At 38.2% G+C, this 19,785-nt stretch overlaps 1 protein-coding gene across 1 annotated transcript in view; it reads left to right on the top strand.

Annotated features, from left to right (window-relative positions):
* The first annotated feature begins 6,831 nt into the window (after positions 1–6,831).
* The window catches only part of LOC149300378 (zinc finger B-box domain-containing protein 1-like), a 64,817-nt gene continuing 51,863 nt past the window's right edge, over positions 6,832–19,785 (top strand). The window contains exons 1-5 of the mRNA XM_089485323.1: positions 6,832–6,896; positions 7,586–7,699; positions 7,962–8,040; positions 9,308–9,356; positions 13,110–13,219. Of these exons, the coding sequence (XP_089341449.1) occupies positions 6,832–6,896; positions 7,586–7,699; positions 7,962–8,040; positions 9,308–9,356; positions 13,110–13,219 (417 nt within the window). The remainder of the gene's footprint in view (positions 6,897–7,585; positions 7,700–7,961; positions 8,041–9,307; positions 9,357–13,109; positions 13,220–19,785) is intronic.

Here is a 19,785-nt window from a genome sequence, read left to right as displayed (position 1 = left end):
TCTGTATAACTAAAACCTACTTACATGCCAGGACTGGCTCACCGAGCAAATGCCCGGTGGACAGCGCCCTATTCCCCCCCGATGTGCCGCTCCAGCAGCAGATCAGGTGCCGCAGTGTGCAGCCGCCGGCCGGATATGCCCAGCCACATCCTCCGTGAGCATAAAAATTTAACATACAGCCAGGTTCTTGTGATGTTAAAGAATGAGAGAAAGATAAATCATGTCAGACGTTTTTCCACCTTTAACGTGACCTATAACGTGAACAATTCAATTGCAAAACAAACTGAAATCTTTGAGGAGGAAAACTCACAATAACCTGGTTGCATAAGTGTGCACCCCCTTAAACTAATACTTTGTTGAAGCACCTTTTGATTTTATTACAGCGATCAGTCTTTTTGGGTAGGAGTTTATTAGCATGGCACATCTTGACGTGGCAATATTTGCCCACTCTTCTTTGCAAAAGTGCTCCAAATCTGTCAGATTGCGAGGACATCTCCTGTGCACAGCCCTCTTCAGATCACCCCACAGATGTTCAGTTGGATTCAGGTCTGGGCTCTGGCTGGGCCATTCCAAAACGTTAATCTTCTTCTGGTGAAGCCGTGCTTTTGTGGATTTGGATGTGTGCTTTGGGTCGTTGTCGTGCAGAAAGGTGAACGTCCTCTTCATCTTCCTAACAGACACCTGAAGGTCTTGTGCCGAAATTCCCTGGTATTTGGAACTGTTCATAATTGACTAAGACCCCGGTTCCAGCTGAAGAAAAACTGCCCCAAAGCATGATGCAGCCACCACCATGCGTCACCGTGGGTATGGTGTTCTTTGGGTGATGTGCAGTGTTGTTTTTGCTCCAAACATACCTTTTGGAATTATGGCCAAAAAGTTCAACCTTGGTTTCATCCGACCATAACACATTTTCCCACGTGCTTTTTGGGGACTCGATGTTTGTTTCAGCCGGGTTTAGATTAGGGCTGCAACAACGAATCGATAATAATCGATTATGAAAATCGTTGTCAACGATTTTCATAATCGATTAGTTGAAAAAAAATGTATCGATTTATAAAATGATGTTTTTCAGAGCAAATGCTCTGAAAAACTCCCTTCTATAATCCGATCTCAAATAGAGATCGGATTATAACTGTAGAATCCAGACCCCCCGCAAAGCTGCAGGAGACCTGGATCCTCTCTGCCACCCGGTGAGGGTCTGTGCAAAACGCGCAGACATCCTCCGCTTCTCCCCTCCACTTCCGCTGGAGCTTCTATTACTGAACCCGTCGTCAAGTGACCTTCCGGCGCGGCTTCCATCATGGAAGCCCCAACGGAAGCGGAGGGAAGAAGCGGCTGTCTGCGCGCATCGCACAGACCCCTACCGGCTGCCGGAGAGGATCCAGGTCCCGTGCAGCGCTGCAGGGGATTTGGATTTTAGTGTGCGATGTGCGCAACCTCCGCTACTTCATCTCACTGCCACTTCCACCTGCCCCACCAGGGGTTAATATATCAACAGAAGAAAAACAGGACAATTAAGCAGCACTGGGTAAGTATTATCTTTATTTTTATGCTCATTTGCCCTGTGTTTCTTCTGTTGATATATTAACCCTTGGTGGGGCAGGTAGAATTCTTGCGGGATCTATTAATTATGTGCATTCTCTAATTTCTGTTTTTTATTTTTTGATGTCTGTAATATTTGATTTATTGTTTATATTGTCCATATATTTATATATATTTATATTGTATTGTGTATTTATTTTTTTGTCTATATTTAATAAATATAAATATAAAAAACTATTTTAGCAATGTCAGTTTTTCTTATATGGGGGGCACATAAGACATATCAGGGGGCACAGTGGTATCAGGGGGGGACAGTAGCATAAAGGGGATATAAGGCGTATCAGGGGGGGGCACAGTGGCATAAGAGCGCTATAAGGCATATCAGGGGGCACAATGGCATCTCAGTGGCATATAGGGGTAAAATGCATATCAGGGGCATGGTGGCATATCAAGGGTAAAAGGCATATAGGGGGCTATAAGGCATATCAGGGGGGCACAGTGGCATATAGGGGGTATAAGGCATATCAGGGGACAGAGTGGCATATAGGGGGTATAAGGCATATTAGGGGACAGAGTGGCATATCAGTGGCATATAGGGGGCTATAAGGCATATCAGGAGGGGTATAAGGCATATCAGGGGACAGAGTGGCATATAGGAGGTATAAGGGGACACAGTGGCATCTCTGACATATAGGAGGGTATAAGGCATATATAGGGGCAGAGTAGCATATAGGGGGTATAAGGCATATATAGGGGCAGAGAGGCAAGCTGGGGGTGAGACGTGCATAACTGGCCAAAAATAGTTTACATGAATATTTACTAGTAAAGCTTTTTTTTGGTATTTTTTGGGTTCTTGTTAAAATATAGCTTTAATTATTATGTCAGTAAAATAAGAAGGCAAATCGTGAAATGCCATGGTAAATTATAAGTTTTTATTTAAAATAAACGAAAAATTTGCATATTTTTTTTTACCCGATTAATCGACTAATCGAAAAAATAATCGGCCAACTAATCGATTATGAAAATAATCGTTAGTTGCAGCGCTAGTTTGGATGTTTTTCTTTGTAAGAAAAGGCTTCCGTCTTGCCACCCTACCCCATAGTCCATTCATATGAAGAATAGGGGAGATTGTTGTCACATGTAGCACACAGCCACTACTTGCCAGAAACTCCTGCAGCTCCTTTATTCTTGCAGTAGGCCTCTTGTAAACCTCACTGACCAGTCTTTTTCTCGTCTTTTCATCAATTTTGGAGGGACGTCCAGTTCTTGGTAATGTCTCTGTTGTGCCATATTGTCTCGACTTGATGACTTCACTGTGTTCCATGGCATATCTAATGCTTTGGAAATTCTTTTTTACCCTTCTGATTGATATCTTTCAACAATGAGATCCCTGATGCTTTGGAAGCTCTCTGATGCAACTAAGCAAATGTCAGGTAAATCCTACCAGAACCGCTGAACTGAATCAGAGTCACTTTAAATGATGGCAGGTGTGTAATGAGATCTATTTAACATGAGTTTGAATGTGATTGGTTAATTCTGGACACACCCACAGCCCCAGTTATAAGAGGGTGTGCACACTTATGCAACCAGGTTATTCTGAGGTTTTTTTTTCTCCTCAAAGATTTCAGTTTTGCAGTTGAATTGTTCTCGTTAGAGGTCACATTAAAGGTGGAAAAAGTTCTGACATGATTTCTATTTGTCTCATTCTTTAACATCACAAGCACCTGGCATTTTAACAGGGGTGTGTAGCCGTTTTATATCCACTGTATGTCATCAGGCGGCCGCTGGGCTTAAAGTGCCAAGTTTAATTAAGTTTAATTAATTCTAAGATTCTTTTAGACTGTAAGCTCTTGTCCTAACATTTCATCTCCTATATATTTCACTTTGTTGATTCCTATTATGTATTTAATCTTTCCTTTGATATCCTGCCTCTCTCTGTTTTCTCCTCCAAACGTAGCCCCATTGACAGCTCAAGTTTAATTATTGCTAATTCCAGTTAAATGTGTGGAAATCAATTTGCTTACTTGAATTTTTACATTCCAAATCTCCTTCACCCATTGTCCTACAAATGACAGTTTTGCTGTCTAGAACTACAAGCCTCCTCATCATACCCTGCAATCATATACCGGGCATCTTTCGTGAAATCAATAGTTTGAAGTTGCTCCAGATGGAATCCTTTGCTAGGATAGCTACAAAATGCTAAACTAAAGGTACGAAAATAACCGTAGGACACACAGGGATTTCAAATAAAAAAACATAATCAGGAAGTGGACATTCAGCCCTATTTTTGAGCAGTTTGTAGGGGCTCTACTAACAACAGAATGTTTAATGAGAAGTAATTAGCGTTTTTGACAGTGTTTTTCCCAAATGCCTTTGCTCAATGTGCCCAACTTTTTTACGTTGAGGGATATGAATTTGAAATTTGACAAAAAAATCCAGAATCTATGAGCTATTGATGTAAGAAAATAAAAATACTGTAAGAGGATTGTACAAAAGCCAACAAAGGTCACGTCCAGTATACAGGCTTCCAGCTGGATAACAATGTCTTGACAATGAAAGGCTAACAATGGCCTCTCGCCCTTTGAATATTTCTAACATATTGTTAAATATAAAGCATTTTGACAGACATATGTGGGTTTTTTTTTCCAATAATTTCATTGAAAGATGTGTTTGTCTTGTGATTGCTTTCACAGCCCTAGTACCACATTGTGATGACCTGCCATGACCCTGAAAACCTTCTCAATATGAAGAAAACAAATGATATGCCATTATTTTAGAAGGATCTAAACTATTTGAGATAAGCTAACTTACTTTGGCTTTCTGCTTACATAGACATGAATCCTTTGTTGATGATTTTCCTCTATATGATTTTAAAGCAGAAAGTCATCTTGATACAAAATTCTGACTTTTAAGCAACTCCTGAAGACCAGTGACCTTCAGGAATCGGGGTTGATGCCAGGATCTTCAAAAACTGATTATATTTGACATTCATGCATTATGTATACTTCCTTTAACAACAACTACGCTGGCATTTCAAAACTATTTTGAACAACGGATTACAAACTGCATTGCCACTTTCTTTACTGCCTCTTATAGTTCAAAGAATGTTGCTGCTCATTTGAAGAGTACAAGGAGATTTCAGGATTCAATGGACTTGTTCTGAAAAATTGCAGTTTAGCCTATCAGTATGAAATCAGCATTGATATGGAAAAGAATTAGCTACAACACCCTGCCATGCAGTTGACTTTTTCCATTTCAGAAAATCTATTATGTCTTAAAATAGACTTTAAAACTACAAGGCCCACTTAACCTTTTTATGTATTTTTTATTTGCTTTTGGAGAGGCCACACAAGCAAGGAAAATGTTTCGACTTGTATTGTTTAAGAACAGAGACATTTATAAGGGTAGATTTGGGAGTTTATTGATTACAAGAAATATCACAGCAAATTAGTCATCCACTGACCTTTTTAGTGTTGGCAATTCATTGCTAAAGTAGATTCATTCTGATACTTGGCCACATTTTGGCTGAAGGGTGAGGTCATGAATAGGAAACATGTGACGTGCACTAGGTACGTGTCTCCACTTTGTGTTTTTGAAAGTAATCTTAGCCTGTGAGGAGTTCCAACAACAAAGCTTATCACACTCACATCAGCCATGGATGGCTTATAGAAGACCCAGAGCTTTGGCTGATAGCGAGCTATCACGCACTCCAAACATATGATATTAGATACATTATAGCATCTAAAGAGCATCTTCCCAACTAGAAGATTCACTAAAAGATGTCCATTCCCTTAGCCCTAGCGATAGGCAATAAGATTGCTTAGCTGTGCTGTGATGCCATTATTTCTCCTGTACCAGTAACATTCAGTTCCTATTCCCTTAATAGCTGCAACACTGTTGAGTTTTTACATTCCTTAACCCAACGCCATCGATTTTTTTGGGGGGCACTGAAACAAAAGGAAAGAAAGAAACACACTTTGTTAACACGGCTACATACAGTTCCCTCTTAGGGGGTTTGGCGCCAGTTTTGGTTACATGAAACCAATCACTGGCGGGAAAACATTACCATTTAAATCAAAGGAAGTACTTTCTGGGCTGTAGCAGACTGGCATTTGCACTGGCAAGCAGGACATATGTTCTATCAAGCGCATGTAATTTCATTTAAAGGTGATCCTAAGCTACCATAGGCATTAAAGTGCAAATGATGGCTGGGATGTTCTTTAAAGGAAGGCCATTTTTCATCCGCCTTACTGATTATCTGATTTCCATTACTACTCTATCCATATATTATCCATTGTATGGTAACAGCCTTTGAGATGATTGGAACAGAGTATTGGATTGCTTTCCTTGGTTTGTTATCTAGTGTGAATCATAGCAGATACCCATCTTCCTTATTATGGCATATGCTTTTAATGTTAGACACACCAACGATATTAGTGCATTATTTTATTCGGTATTTCTTAGATATTTGCAATATCTATTTTTGTGATTCTACAAAGCTTTATCAGTGGCCTCATTCACCCCAGGTAAGTATTTTAGAACTAATCTGTTCCCCTGAGGAGAGTCTAAGGTGCCCCTGAAAGGATTAGAACAAAGCCCTTGGCAGGGGCAAACACAAAGCAGGATGCGGATTAACATTATGAACAATTATATTGCATGTCTCAGGAACAGCGATAACGTTAGGAGGTCCAACCATGCTCGGATTTGAAACCCAAGGTTGTCTGTCTGTCTGTATGTAAATGTAAATACTTTGTGTGGGTGTCCTGTTCGCGCCGATAAATGATAAACTGTGAAATATCAGAGGATTTTGCAGAAGAATAAGTCTGTTTATTAAACCCCATAGTTTTATTAATATGGTTAATCCAGAGTCCCAGGCTGCCCTCTAAACAATCAATGAACTTTGTAAGTACTTTCATATGCCTTATTCAATGTTTAAAAAAGGAAAGATGTATTTTCCTTATGGAGTCTCATCTCTTCCGTGGTGTGATATTTCTGACCGGCGGTAGGTATAGTATATGGCAGCAGATGTGTTCGGCTGAACACGTCTCCTGCACTGACAATATCTGGGAAGTTGGGAAAAGGAGGAATGTATATGAAGGGATTCTGCCAGAATACAGATAATTGAATTCTTTGCGATTTTATGTATTTTGTTTGTGCCCAGACGTTTTTTCCAATATCGCTAATCACTAATAATGTAGACTAACTAATTACTAAAAAGAATCCCTGCCTCCTATTTCAGGCCCAGGATCTTTGCGTGCCAACGGGCAAAGGAGTCGTTTTTAACTAGCCATGAACAGCGAATTTGTAACACTTCCTGCGACAAGGAGTGGAAGCTCTGTCAAATTAAAAGCAAAGTAAGTATAACGAATCTGTTGGGATATAGGTAATTATGCACGTGTATAGCTAAGTAGTATGACTAGAATCCTGAAATACCTCGAAATTAAAGTACCTTGAACCTTTTAAATAAAAAAGAATCCCCAGGTTGCCTGAACCAAATTAGTCAGATGATCTTTTTCAGTTTCTACAGTGCAAATGACTTCACTGAGTTTTATACTCATCAGAGTAAGATGAGATCTTCGGTAGTGCTAGGAAAAAACACCGTTCCCTCTGCCCGCCTGCCCAGGACAGGGTTAGGTATATACTGTAATGCAATTCAAGTACGAAGGAGTGAAGTGGGGCAATCAGCAGAAGTATTTTATGGGTTGTTATAGGTTTTTCCACTTTGCACCATAATTTGCCTTTATACGTAACCCCATATCTTCCTGTTATCATTCCTGGTGGAACAAGACCAATGGCAAATGATTTAGGAAAATTCGATTAATGGAGAGTGATTAATTAGAGAGTGTGGCAGCTGCAGTTTAATGTTGATAAATGTAAAATAATGCATTTTGCATGTAAAAAAATCCAAGGTAAAAATAGCTTTGCAAAAGAAGTAAAAAAGGAAGATGTGTTATTATTATTAGTCCCCTTAACAGTCTACATAGCTGTTACATAAAATGTTTTGTTTTTTTAAAGGATTCATAGCAATGCAATTTTTCTTTAGAAATATACACAAACTGCGTGTGGAGAATCTTCAGCTTGAAATGCAAAACCAAGAGATGCAGCAGAAATTAAACCAGCTACGTCAGAGCATGAGTAGAGAGAAAGAAGAACGAGAGTAAGTTAATTGCTTCATCAGCGGTGACCCTAGGGTTAGTGGCCCCTGTGGTGCCTCCTCTCCCTGTATGTAAAACACACACATACTAACCCGCAAACCTGCTTTAACACCCACTCCCCATGCTCACCACATAGAATTCTTTGTTTGCAATGTCTGCTGCTCCCCTAATAACACCTTGAAATAAATGGATATCTTCTTGCAGAGAAAGCTAAATCATGTGATATTATTAGTTTTATATCCATGCAGTACTTTTACTTTACAGGCGATCAAATGGATACCACTGGAAATCTGGCCAAGCTGGGTATCAGTTCCATAATCAAGATAAAGAAAATATTGGAAAGGTATTAATTCTAAAGAATGTGAAGGGTCACTGAAGGTTTCTTTGGAAGTGCATCTGCGGTAAACTTGATGAGATTAGAGAAAGTTTGACGAGCTGCTATTTTGTAGAATTATTTTAACTGTTCGGATTTCTCCCTAGAAGAATTACAAGCTGTCATCAGAATGTTCTATAGTCAGGTTTGTGTTTAATTATCTCACCTGACAGCAGCGTTGTACACTGACATTACTGTGCGTTGTGAAGGGTCACATCTTGTTGAAGAAGGGCTGAACTGGTCCTGTATGATGCATATTTCAAGAGCCAAGGGATCTTCAAGAGCTCTCTTGACACTGAATATACATTATGCAGGGTCATCTTTGGCTTGTGTTCCTATGAAACCTTATATAGTGGAATTGCTGAATTAAAATATTGCAACTCACCTGCAAACCTAGCAAGTATAACTCAGATTTTCAGGATTTTTTAACTCCATCCCCTGCATTATAAACATATTAACAAAACAAACCGGTCAACAAAACTCCTATACTGAAATCAGCCCTGATATATTAGTTTGGGATTGAAATGATCAACCAGTTAGGCAGAAGGTTATACTGGAGCAGCAGTATTGGTATTTGCCCCTATCGCCCAACAGGCATTTGCCTGGGGTGCCAGTTGGCCAGTTCAGGCCCAGTATATTGAGAGCAGGTTAAATGCATCATGGGGTATTTCCTATTGTGTTCCAAAAGCAGATTGGGATAATTAGCATACTTTACTCCTTGTTACTCCATAACACAATAGAAACATCGAATTTGATGGCAGAGGAGAACCATTCGGCGCACCCAGTCCTCCCAATCAGTCCTTGATCTTGATTCTAAGACAAGATCAGTCCTTGATCTTGTCTTAGAATCAAGATAGAGTGCCTATCCCATGCTTGCTTAAATGCCCTTACTATATCAGCCTCTGCCTCTTCTGATGGGATTGGTTTTTCCATTTATCTACCACCATCTCAGTAAAGTAAAAATAAGATCCAAGCAGGTAGAATTATAGAATTAGAATATCTTGAAACATTTAAACCATATTACATATTTTAACACAGCTTTAGTATATTTGAATCATCTATTGTTACTTAATGATAATTTGTACAATAATTTTCTATGCCGCAATACATCTCTCTCTAGTATTGCTTCACTAAGGTACAAAACAACAGTTAATAAATTGATGGACTGTTTACCGTCTTGAAATCTTATCAAATGATGATGACATTATGTACTTAAGGTTTTATTTTTATATTCTAGATTTCCTCTGGACAAATAAAGTTTAAAGTGCTCAAAAATCCAATACCAGGTAAATAAGGGAAACATGTGTAAACTATTAATTACCAACAGGTCAGCACGTTTATTATTATAACCGCTTAGAATAGGTTTAAATAAACCATTTATATTACTTTATGGTTGTGTGTGTTTTTTATTCCATGAATTGGCTGACGCATAGAGACCCTTTTTATTCAGCTATCCATACATTTATCTGAATTGAAGTCTCTAAAAGGCCTTTAGACGATATACAGGAAGCAACTGTAATATTTATTGCTTGAGAGGCTTTCATGATGAAGGCCTGCACTCAGCCTACCAAAACAATATATGACATGGTTAGCAGTACTATCAAGCTGTTACAATCAATGACCTTCAGCACAGCCTGAATTGCTCTGCATGGTGACCGAGTCTGTTCTGGGAGTGATTTTAGCTACTTCATTTATTATTGTTTGATGTCACAAAATCAATATACCATGATGTCACCAAGTTCACAGTGAAAAAAAAAAAGATATGCTTAAGAGCATCCCTATAACCCATGTTTCTTCCTTGCACCCACCACTATATACCCAATCTCATCCTCATCAACATAGCACATTAAACCGGCAGTATTATGGAGGGCCTGCTCACGTCTTCTTGCAGAAGAAGCTCAATGGTGTTGGTCCTTTGTAATACATAGGAAAGTTAACGTGTTCATCCCAGCTGTTTGCCCTGTATAAGGTACAGTGCTTTTCCAAAAGTATTCACTCCCCTTGGCATTTTTCCTATCTTGTTGCATTACAACCTGGAAGTAAAATGAATTTTCATGTAAAGGACATACACAAAATACTCTAAATTGGTGAAGTGAAATGAAGAAAATACCTGTTTTAAAAAAATTGGTGGAGCATGCATATTTATTCACCCTCTTTGATATGAATCCCCTAATAAGATCTGGTGCAACCAATTACCTTCAGAAGTCACATAATTCGTTAAATAAAGTCCACCTATGTGCAATCTTAAGGCATTCCTGGAGGCATAGTGCTCTGTGAAATGCCTTTTAACCACCTTAATGCCACTCTGCCTCTAGAAATGCCTTTTAACCCTCTATACGCCACTCATGGGTGTAGGAACCGGGGGGGACAGACCCCCCCCAGTAACTCATGCGGTTACTGTGAATGAATGAGTATATGAATGAATCCAACCAGTAAATGCTGGAACCTAGGCATGATGGGACTGTGATTGCTGTTAGCAATCACACTCCTATCATGCCAAGTCAGCCAGTACATGCTGAAACCTAGCTAGCTGCCCCCCTTGCCTATTGATGCTGCCAGCAGTATGGGGTCTGCACATCACTTACAGCCACCCTGTACCAGCATGTACTGGCTGACTTGGCATGATAGGAGTGTGATTGCTAACAGCAATCACAGTCCCATCATGCCTAGGTTCCAGCATTTACTGGTTGGATGTGTAAGTGCTGGAATCTAGGCATGATGGGACTGTGATCGCTGTTAGCAATCACTGTTAGCAATCACTGTTAGCAATCACACTCCTATCATTCCAAGTCAGCCAGTACATGCTGAAACGTAGCTAGCTGCCCCCCTTGTGTATTGATGCTGGCAGCAATATCGGGTCTGCACATCACTTACAGCCACCCTGTACCAGCATGTACTGGCTGCCTGGGTATGATAGGAGTGTGATTGCTGGTAGCAATCACACTCCTATCATGCCAAGTCATATTGCTAATTTTTTTGTCCAATTGTGGTGTGTTACCTACTTTTATAAAAAAATTGAGTTTTTATTAATTTTAAAGGTGGGGGGGTCATTTTCGGTTTTGGCCTTGAAACCGTGAATGTTTTGGTCCAGAATTTTCATTTTGGTGGATCCCTAAAATAAATAGGACTATTTCATTTTTAATTATCCTGAGTCCTGAATTTGTAGTCACAAAACCTTCTAGGCCCAGAAATCAGTGAGAGGAAAAGTAAAGGTTTTGTGTCATTTACTTTATTTTAATCTGCATATTTTATTAAAGGCCATATTTTCTCACAGTGAAAAATGAGTGTGGCCCGCGCACGTATACAAAAGTGGCCAACTGCAGAAAAAACTTGGACACCCCTGGGGTAGACAGTGAGAAGGGGGGGTAGGGAGAGGGTGGGTAGAGAGAGGGTAGCTAGTGAGAAGGGGGTAGGGATAGGGTAGCTGGTGAGAAGGGGGGGTAGGGAGAGGGTAGCTAGTGAGAAGGGGGCCATAGGGAGAGGGTAGCTAGTGAGAAGGGGGCGATAGGGAGAGGGTAGATAGTGTGAGAAGGGAGGGTAGGGAGGGGGTAGATAGTAAGAAAGTGTGAGAGGGGGTAGATAGTGTGAGAGATGGGGAGAAAGTGGGGATATGATGGTGGAAAATGCTGTCCCCCCCAGATTTTTAGGGGTTCCTACGCCCATGATGCCACTCTGCCTCCTGAAATGCCCTATACCTCCCTATGTGCCACTCTGCCCCATAATATGCATTTTAACCCCCTAAATGCCAGAGTGACATATAGGGGTATAAGGCATTTCTGGAGGCGGAGTGGCACATAGGGGGTCAAAAGGCATATCATGGGGCACAGTGGCATATAGAGGGTTAAAAGGGGGGGCAGGTTGAAAAAAAAAAAGGAAATAAAAACAAAATATTTTTCTCAATCGTAGCTTTTATTAACAAACAATTGTTCACATAGTTTACATGAATTAACATTTACTGGTAAAACTTTTTTCCTATAGGGTCGTCTTATATTCAGGCCTTTTTCTTTTTTTTCATAAATTAATATTCAGATTTTGGGAGGTCGTCTTATAATCAGGGTCGTCTTATAATCGAGCAAATACGGTATTAACCTATAATGCAGTTTAGTGTACCTGTTGGTTGAAATAATGGTCGAATTCTCCTCAGAAAGAGTTTTCCTTTATTTAGATCATGTGCATAATCGAGACAAGGCACACAACAAACAAAAGTCGAAGCATTGGTTACTTTTCAAGCAGGTTACGCCTCTTTAAGCTGCATGATTAAGAATGGCCTATACTTGACCCTTTGCACATATATATATATATATATATATATATATAATAACATAGAGTAGATATGTTGGCGTGAACTCGTGCATATATCATAGACTAGACATTTTCTACTTTCTTATGTCTTTGTCAGCAATAATATTTACGATAACATAAGCATTTTTCTAACAGTACCTCTACCTCATAGGTTATCTAGGATTAGTAGAAAATAATTACCCAGAGTTTGGGAAAAACAGAGGAAATAGTCATCAAAATGAATAAGAAACATTTTCTTATTACAGAATACCAATTTTTATAGGTGACTTTTAGTATGATATATGAGTAGTGCAGTGCCCTTGAATAAATGAAATAAACAAATGGGAAATTTGGCACCTAAACCCAAACTCTGTTGGTTTTATTGAAAGGGATTTAGAAATAAATTGCTGAAGTATTTTGCTTACAGGGTCGACTTGTTGCTTCCAGTAGCCACATTCGTTTTCATTATCCGTGCATGCCTTGCCCGCTTGTCGGTGACCAGCTGTGTAAAATTAAACACATGCATGGCTGGATATGTTGCCTGGTGACTTGTGAACAGAATTAATTCTGAATATTAAAGATTGGAGTAATTGTAAACTTCACATTGGAAGATAATTTGTGGCTAGCTTGTCAGTAGGTGATGTGTTTCTATCAGACTATGTGGGTATTCTGTGTATTTCCGTAATGTGATGGAGTGCTTTCCTCTGGCTATTGCTGATGCTTACACCTAATTAAACCAGATTGTATTTTTTTTCTAGAGCCTGGGAAAGAGAAGCCAGTTTCTAGACCGACAAATATGACAGTGACTGAAAAACCTAAAATAAAGGGGAAACCATGTGGACAATGTGAATCTAAGAGTGCTTTATTGGTATGTATGCAAAAATGTTAGTTTCTGCACTATTTTTAGTGTTGTGCTTTTTTTAACTCTATAAATGTTTAAAAGAACTGTAATTTGTCTACATGTATTTGTATGTGCAATCCAAATTACAGGCATTTTCTTTATCCACGTGATTGCCTGCAGAATGTCATAATTACTTAAAAAACGGCATTACAAATACTATTGAAAGTCCATGGTTAAAGGCATCAGTTAATATCTTAAATCTTTAATGAGATCTAAAATGCATAATTCCCTTTCATTCTGCCCCATGGTTCAGATTGGCAATTTTGTTAAATATTCTCTTGCAGCTGTCACACTTTTTCTGAATTGTATTCTTCAATTTACCAACTTGACCTTGCCCCGATGACAAGGAGATTGTGTTTTAACAAGTGACACATATTTTCCACTTTGTCGCTGCCTCGGGCCAATGCCACACACACCATCAGCTGTGAATGGGGATGTATGTTTGAAAAATGGACACTTAAAAAAACCTATTAAGTGTGTCTGTAAGCTGTACTTGAAGGTGGTGTTTGGCTAAGCATACGGTCATTAGGGGAGGAAGACAAGGGTTATATAGATCACAACAGGACCTGCCAAATGATCACTTCTTTTGCAGTGCACCTAAATCGCAATCGTGTCATGTGATGGACAAAGTGGTTTTCACCGATGTTCAACGATCAATTAGTATCCTAAGAATTTAAAGACTGTGCAAAAGATCTTGTAAGCCACGGCAAGCAGAAAGGCAGTCATGCCCGTTTTTTTTTTGTTTTGTTTTTTTAGGATAAATATAGCAGTGTTTATTGAGCCCTATTCCCCTTCTATACAAACAGATCCACTGCCTGGTGACTGCCTCTTGACATCAGCCAGGCACTCCTGCTGGGTATCTGAGCTTGCATACATACTAGAAGCATATTTTTTAACATTGTGTCAAGTTAAACAGCAGCTCCAGACATGAAAACTGTTATAACCGGCTGCTGCCCTACCATCTAAGTCTTTGGGGCTCTGTGGGACTCTATCATACGTCATTAAAATGTTCTTTTCTCCTGGTTAAGAGAAGTGTTCTTCATAGAGATACTGTTGCTTTAAGATTTATGTGGAAGCGCGGGGTCCAAAAATTGGTGTTTATTAATGTACTGAAGTCATATTTTTGCTTGAGATTTTAGACACCCCTGTCTTGCATTCTAACACAACCTGGCTATAGTTTTCCTACAGCTTTGTCAGCAGGATGGCTTCCTAATGTCTGGGGAAAAGTTTAGTTCCCCTAGTTGTTATTCCACCTCTTCTTTAGAAATCTCCTTCATAGTTGTTGAATATAAAGATTCTGTGCAAACATTTTGTACAGTATGTAGTCATTTATTGCCATTTGTGTTGTCCTACTGGGTTTCGACCAGTGTTTATAATACATTTGGAATGTGCTGTAATGGACTTGGAAGCGGTCGTAGTTATTTTGAAAAATAAGCTGGTAAATACATAATGTTTCAGTTATTATTTTGTGATCTATCACAGCAAATGCATTTTAGAGTGATTAACTTGTTTTTTTTTTTTTTTACCAGCTAATGTCCTTGACTGTAAATGGGGACATGGCACCGTGATGTGAGTTTCCACAAACATATAATTTATTTCACTCATGGGGAGAGATTCTCTGTGGTTGTTACTACCACAGAGTAGTCTTTTTTTGCCACAATATTTTCCCAATTTTTACAAATAATGATCTAAAGGGCCTTTTGTTCCCCATTATAACAGATAAATTAAGGGAAAATATTACAGAATCCACTCTCGTGGATCAGCCTCCTTTTACTTAAGTCAAGGTCCCGAAAACTGTCCTACCCCCTGCATACTGTTTTTCATGAGGAACAGTAAGTCGAGTATGCATGCCCTTCACAGAGCACAAGTGGGTTTATGTCTGGCATGGGGGGAAAAGCGCGAGTGTGTAATCATTTGGATCACAATGCCGAACACACACAATAACAGGACTCCAGACTGGCAGGTGGGCAAGAGCCAGCCATCTGGTAAGTGATTAAGCAGAGACGAAAGGGGGTCAGAACAAGCACATTCAAAGAAAAGTATAACAGCCAAAAAATGTCTTCAAAGTATTCTTTACTTTTTCTTATTAATATAGACACCTCTGTTACCTAATACCTTGTCCATCACGTCTTCTTGGTGCACCTTCCATGGAACTGGTAAATTGAGAATTTGAAAAATGGCTTGTAAATGCTGGCGCTTCTCATACGTGAAATATGAGAAAAGAAAAAAGTTGGTGCGCTAAGCTAGTCCCAGGCTCAAATAATACAAATGTGTAAAATGAGGCCTACCAAACAGGTGTGAACATGTGAAATATAAATGGGATAGACTGTCAAGGCCAGGTGTAGATTCAGCAGCACCGCCACGCACCTCTAGAGTCTCAATCTAGAAAAAGTACCGATATTCAACAAACAGAGTGGTTGGACACGCTACCAGACTGCACCTTATAATCCCACCAAAGGTGTATAATACTTAAATATATATAACACCATTATTTATATTATGATTATAAATACACACACACACACACACATATATATATTACCATTATTTATATTACCAGTATAAATACATATATATATTACCATTATTTATATTACCAGTATATATATATATATATACATATATATTACCATTAATTATATTACCAGTATAAATACATTACCATTATTTACATTGCCAGTATATATATATTACCATTATTTGTATTACCAGGATATATATACATATATATTACCATTAATTATATTACCAGTATAAATACATTACCATTATTTATATTACCAGTGTATATATACATATATATCACCATTATTTAATCCGTAAACACAATGAAATTCAGGATTTGTGAAAGGCGACAGATGGGCTTTCATACTGAAAGGTAGAATGATTGCCAGAAATATAAAAAAAGGTGTAGACTTCTGCTAGGTGTGAAACACCGACATTTGTTGAAACTGCATTTCAAACCCAAAAAAACGAAGCATCTAAAAGAACTGTAAAAAGGTTTAGTTTGCTATTGTGCTTGTACCTGCATTACCGTAGCCAGTGAAGACAGCGGGGTATCTGAGCCACCTACTCCTACTCTCCTGGCATAGAAATCAGATCTGTTCAAGATTTAATGAACTGATTAGGTCACAGAGACCTTGAGTTTAGACATCGACTTTGTTTACGTTTGATGACCTTCCAGCTTTTGAAGAGAAGCTTATTATCGTGCCCATCTTCTTCTAATTGAGTTCATAGCTACGTGTGTGTGTGTGTGTGTGTGTGTGTGTGTGTATATATATATATATATTCTGCTGTCCCTGCAGCAGCATCAGACTTGCTTTTATAATTTAATGCACATCAGTTCATCTGGCAGATTGCTATTTCAGGCCTGGCAGGGTTGAGTGTAGTTCAGAAGACATTTCTGTGTCTCGGTGGATTATTTGTGATGTCTCAGTCTCCTCTGACACCTCTTACTGTCACTCTCACAACTACTTGCTACTTTAACACTAAGCGCTGAGACTGTTGAATGACTGAGCCACGTTGTTTGCTCAGCGCGAGGAACCCATCCTAACCTGTCATTCCATGTTATCAATGCTTATTAATGCGCATCTTTCCAAACGGTGTAGACCTGTTCAATTCATACACTAATGTTCTTTTAATAATAACATCACACGTCAAAATATTGTGCGCATTGGCCTTGAGAACAAATGCTGGGGCTATGATCTCATTTCCTTAAGTCCTCTTCCTTGATGCTTGATATATACGTTTGCACTCTCTGTTCTGTTTCTATTGTGTGTTTGTACTTTTTCTTATAAAACCATTAAATAAGGTAATCTTAGCTATTATTCTCCAGCCATCATTAATCATCTCGATTTTCCAGTGTGTACATTATGTCTCTAGTTATTTATTTCAATGGGCAGTCCAACTGAATATGTTAACTCCTCATAAATTAAGTAATAGCGTTTTTAATGATTTTTATAATAGCTAAACTGTTATTTTTATGTAATATTTCATTATTAAAAGCATTATAAGCTCATCCCTTTTCTTCTTGTGTCTAGCAGTGGATGGTTTAGGTCTTGTGTCTTTATAAACCTGTTCTCTTGATGCTAAGCAATAAATGATGCATTTAGGATAAGCTTTTTTTTTTTTTATACAACATATACCTATGGTCTTGTATGCGGCCCTTACTGCCTTATATATGCGAACCCATCACCAATCATAAATTGAATGTGCGCATTAAACAGATTATTCATGGGTTAAAAAAAATTTAAAACATTCTCAAGTTAATTGGATTTTATTTGGAAGTATTAGAAAATATTTCTAGTAAAGCTAGCTGTATATTGCTGCAGGGTGACATTTCTAGATATATATATATTGTAATTTTACAATTACAACACGTTTTCAGCCTCTGTGTTATATTGAATTGAAATCATACAATTGCACTACATTTAACATCTCTTTGTACGACACAGACGCAAGTATTCTTTCTTTCTATATGATCTTTGATTCCAGAATGCGATCAATATCTCGATAATGCTTGGCAAAAAAACCAAAACAAACAATATAACATGCATAGTAAGTGCTAAATAATGAAAAGAGTGCGTTGTGCTGAAGGCGATTTATTTATTTATTTTTTGTTCTATTCTTTATCTTTCACTTAAGAAATGCCTGGAGTGCGGAGAAGATTACTGTTCTGCGTGCTTTGCCAAAATTCACCAGAAGGGGGCATTGAAGCTTCATAGATCTACTCCTATTCAGGTACCATCTTTTTTTTTCCTGTAGGCTTACTCGTTCCGAACAGAAATGCGTTTTAACCTATTTTCAAAGGAGCGCATTACAAGTATGAGATTCTGCCACACGTTAAACTTTATTTTATTGTTACTGTAGAGTGATAGTATAATATGTGCGTTTATTTCAAACCCAAATTTCCCCCATTCTGACAATTTATTGATTGCATGTGCAAATTGTAATCTTGAGTTATCCATGTTTACAATTACCATGATTCGTCCAAGAATGTTCCTCCCAGCATCATGCTATCCCCGTAACCTAAATATGTCTCCTAGACCTGAATTTATGTAACCTTGACGTAATTTACCTGGCATTCGTCCGTTTTCATTTATTTGTATGTGGATGAGTAATTTGCCGGGCTTACAAGCTGTCGTATTTCCATAAATAGCCGCTGTAAGCAAGATTGCCGTATCATGTGATACATACACACAGAAAAGCTCTTTCGTGAAACACAGTAATTTACCGACATACCTGTAGTTTAGAAATATTAATTGTCAGCGTGTGCATTAGTCCTGCCTCTTCCAGGGCCCTTTGCAGCTTTGATCGTATCATTTTAATTGACAGATAGCAAATCAGTAATATGATTCATAATTATAGTGTAAGAACTACAATGTACGCACCTCCTATTTTGTGTTGACATGGCAAATACCAGTTCATTTTCTGTTTTTACCACTAACAGACTTTTATCCTTCCAGCTCTTGCTAATTACAGCTACTGTCATGTTCAGTGACTTAGGGAAAGCTGAGGATAATAGGTGTTGTAATTAGAATTAAACAAAGCAGAAATCATTACAAAATATAATAATCAGTAAAGCAAAGATTAGTGATATTTTAACAAACAGCGGTAGACAATTTAATCCCTAAAGTGTCAAGACCACTGTTTTAAGATGATCTACTTTGTGGTTTTGTGATATGCTGTGCCTTTTATTAACTAGACCCTTTGCCTCAGTGGCCACATAAAACAGACAGTTTTTTGGTTTTGCTTCCATTCCAGAAATATGTCACAAAATGAAATTCCCTAATTTCCCTCATTGTTATTTATATATATATATATATATAATTCATATTAAGAATTACTAGATAAGTGAAATATTTTTTTTCAAGGACATTGAAGAATATGCAGTGCAGTTTAGGATTAAACAATGGTTGCTCTGATCACTAGTTTTATTCAACCATTTACAATTTGTGTATGCATGAAAAGCCAGTTTGGCAGTTTTTTAGCTTAAAAATAGAATAGAATATTACCCTTTGTCACCAGCAATTAAAAGTGGTGAAAAAAAAAGTATCTAAAATGTATAGCTCGTCCGAAATAAAAAAGCTAATTGAGGTAGTTTCATCATTAATGATTATACGCGAGGTTCACGCATATTTGCTATATAAAACTACAATTAGGCACAGCATCTAACTATAACGTACGGTTATTTACATGGCTAGTAACACAATGGTCTAAGTATAATTCACATTGAGTTACTGCTCACATTACACTCGTTCCAAGAATATAATCAATGCTATGGAGCCTACTAAGCTAGGGTGTGAGATATAGAAGTAAAGAGTGCATCTTCTTATAATGAATATGTTTAAAAAAAAAAATAGAGTCAATATCATTCTTTTAAAATTGCTCTAATTTAACCAAGAAACGTTAATCCAAATCGAGTCTTAAAGAAGCTTTGCTGTTAATGTGAAAGCTTAATTCACAGATTTAGCTAAATCCTGAACTGATTCTGGTGGGATGTTAAAACACTCTCGCAGCGTTTCATTTCTGTA

Source organism: Sceloporus occidentalis, unplaced genomic scaffold, assembly GCF_023333645.1.
Source record: "Sceloporus occidentalis isolate IW3139 unplaced genomic scaffold, rSceOcc1.0.p SCAF_25, whole genome shotgun sequence".
NCBI classification, from domain to species: domain Eukaryota; kingdom Metazoa; phylum Chordata; class Lepidosauria; order Squamata; family Phrynosomatidae; genus Sceloporus; species Sceloporus occidentalis.
The sequence above is the reverse complement of the archived record's forward strand: the minus strand, read 5'-3'. Positions and strand labels throughout refer to the sequence as shown.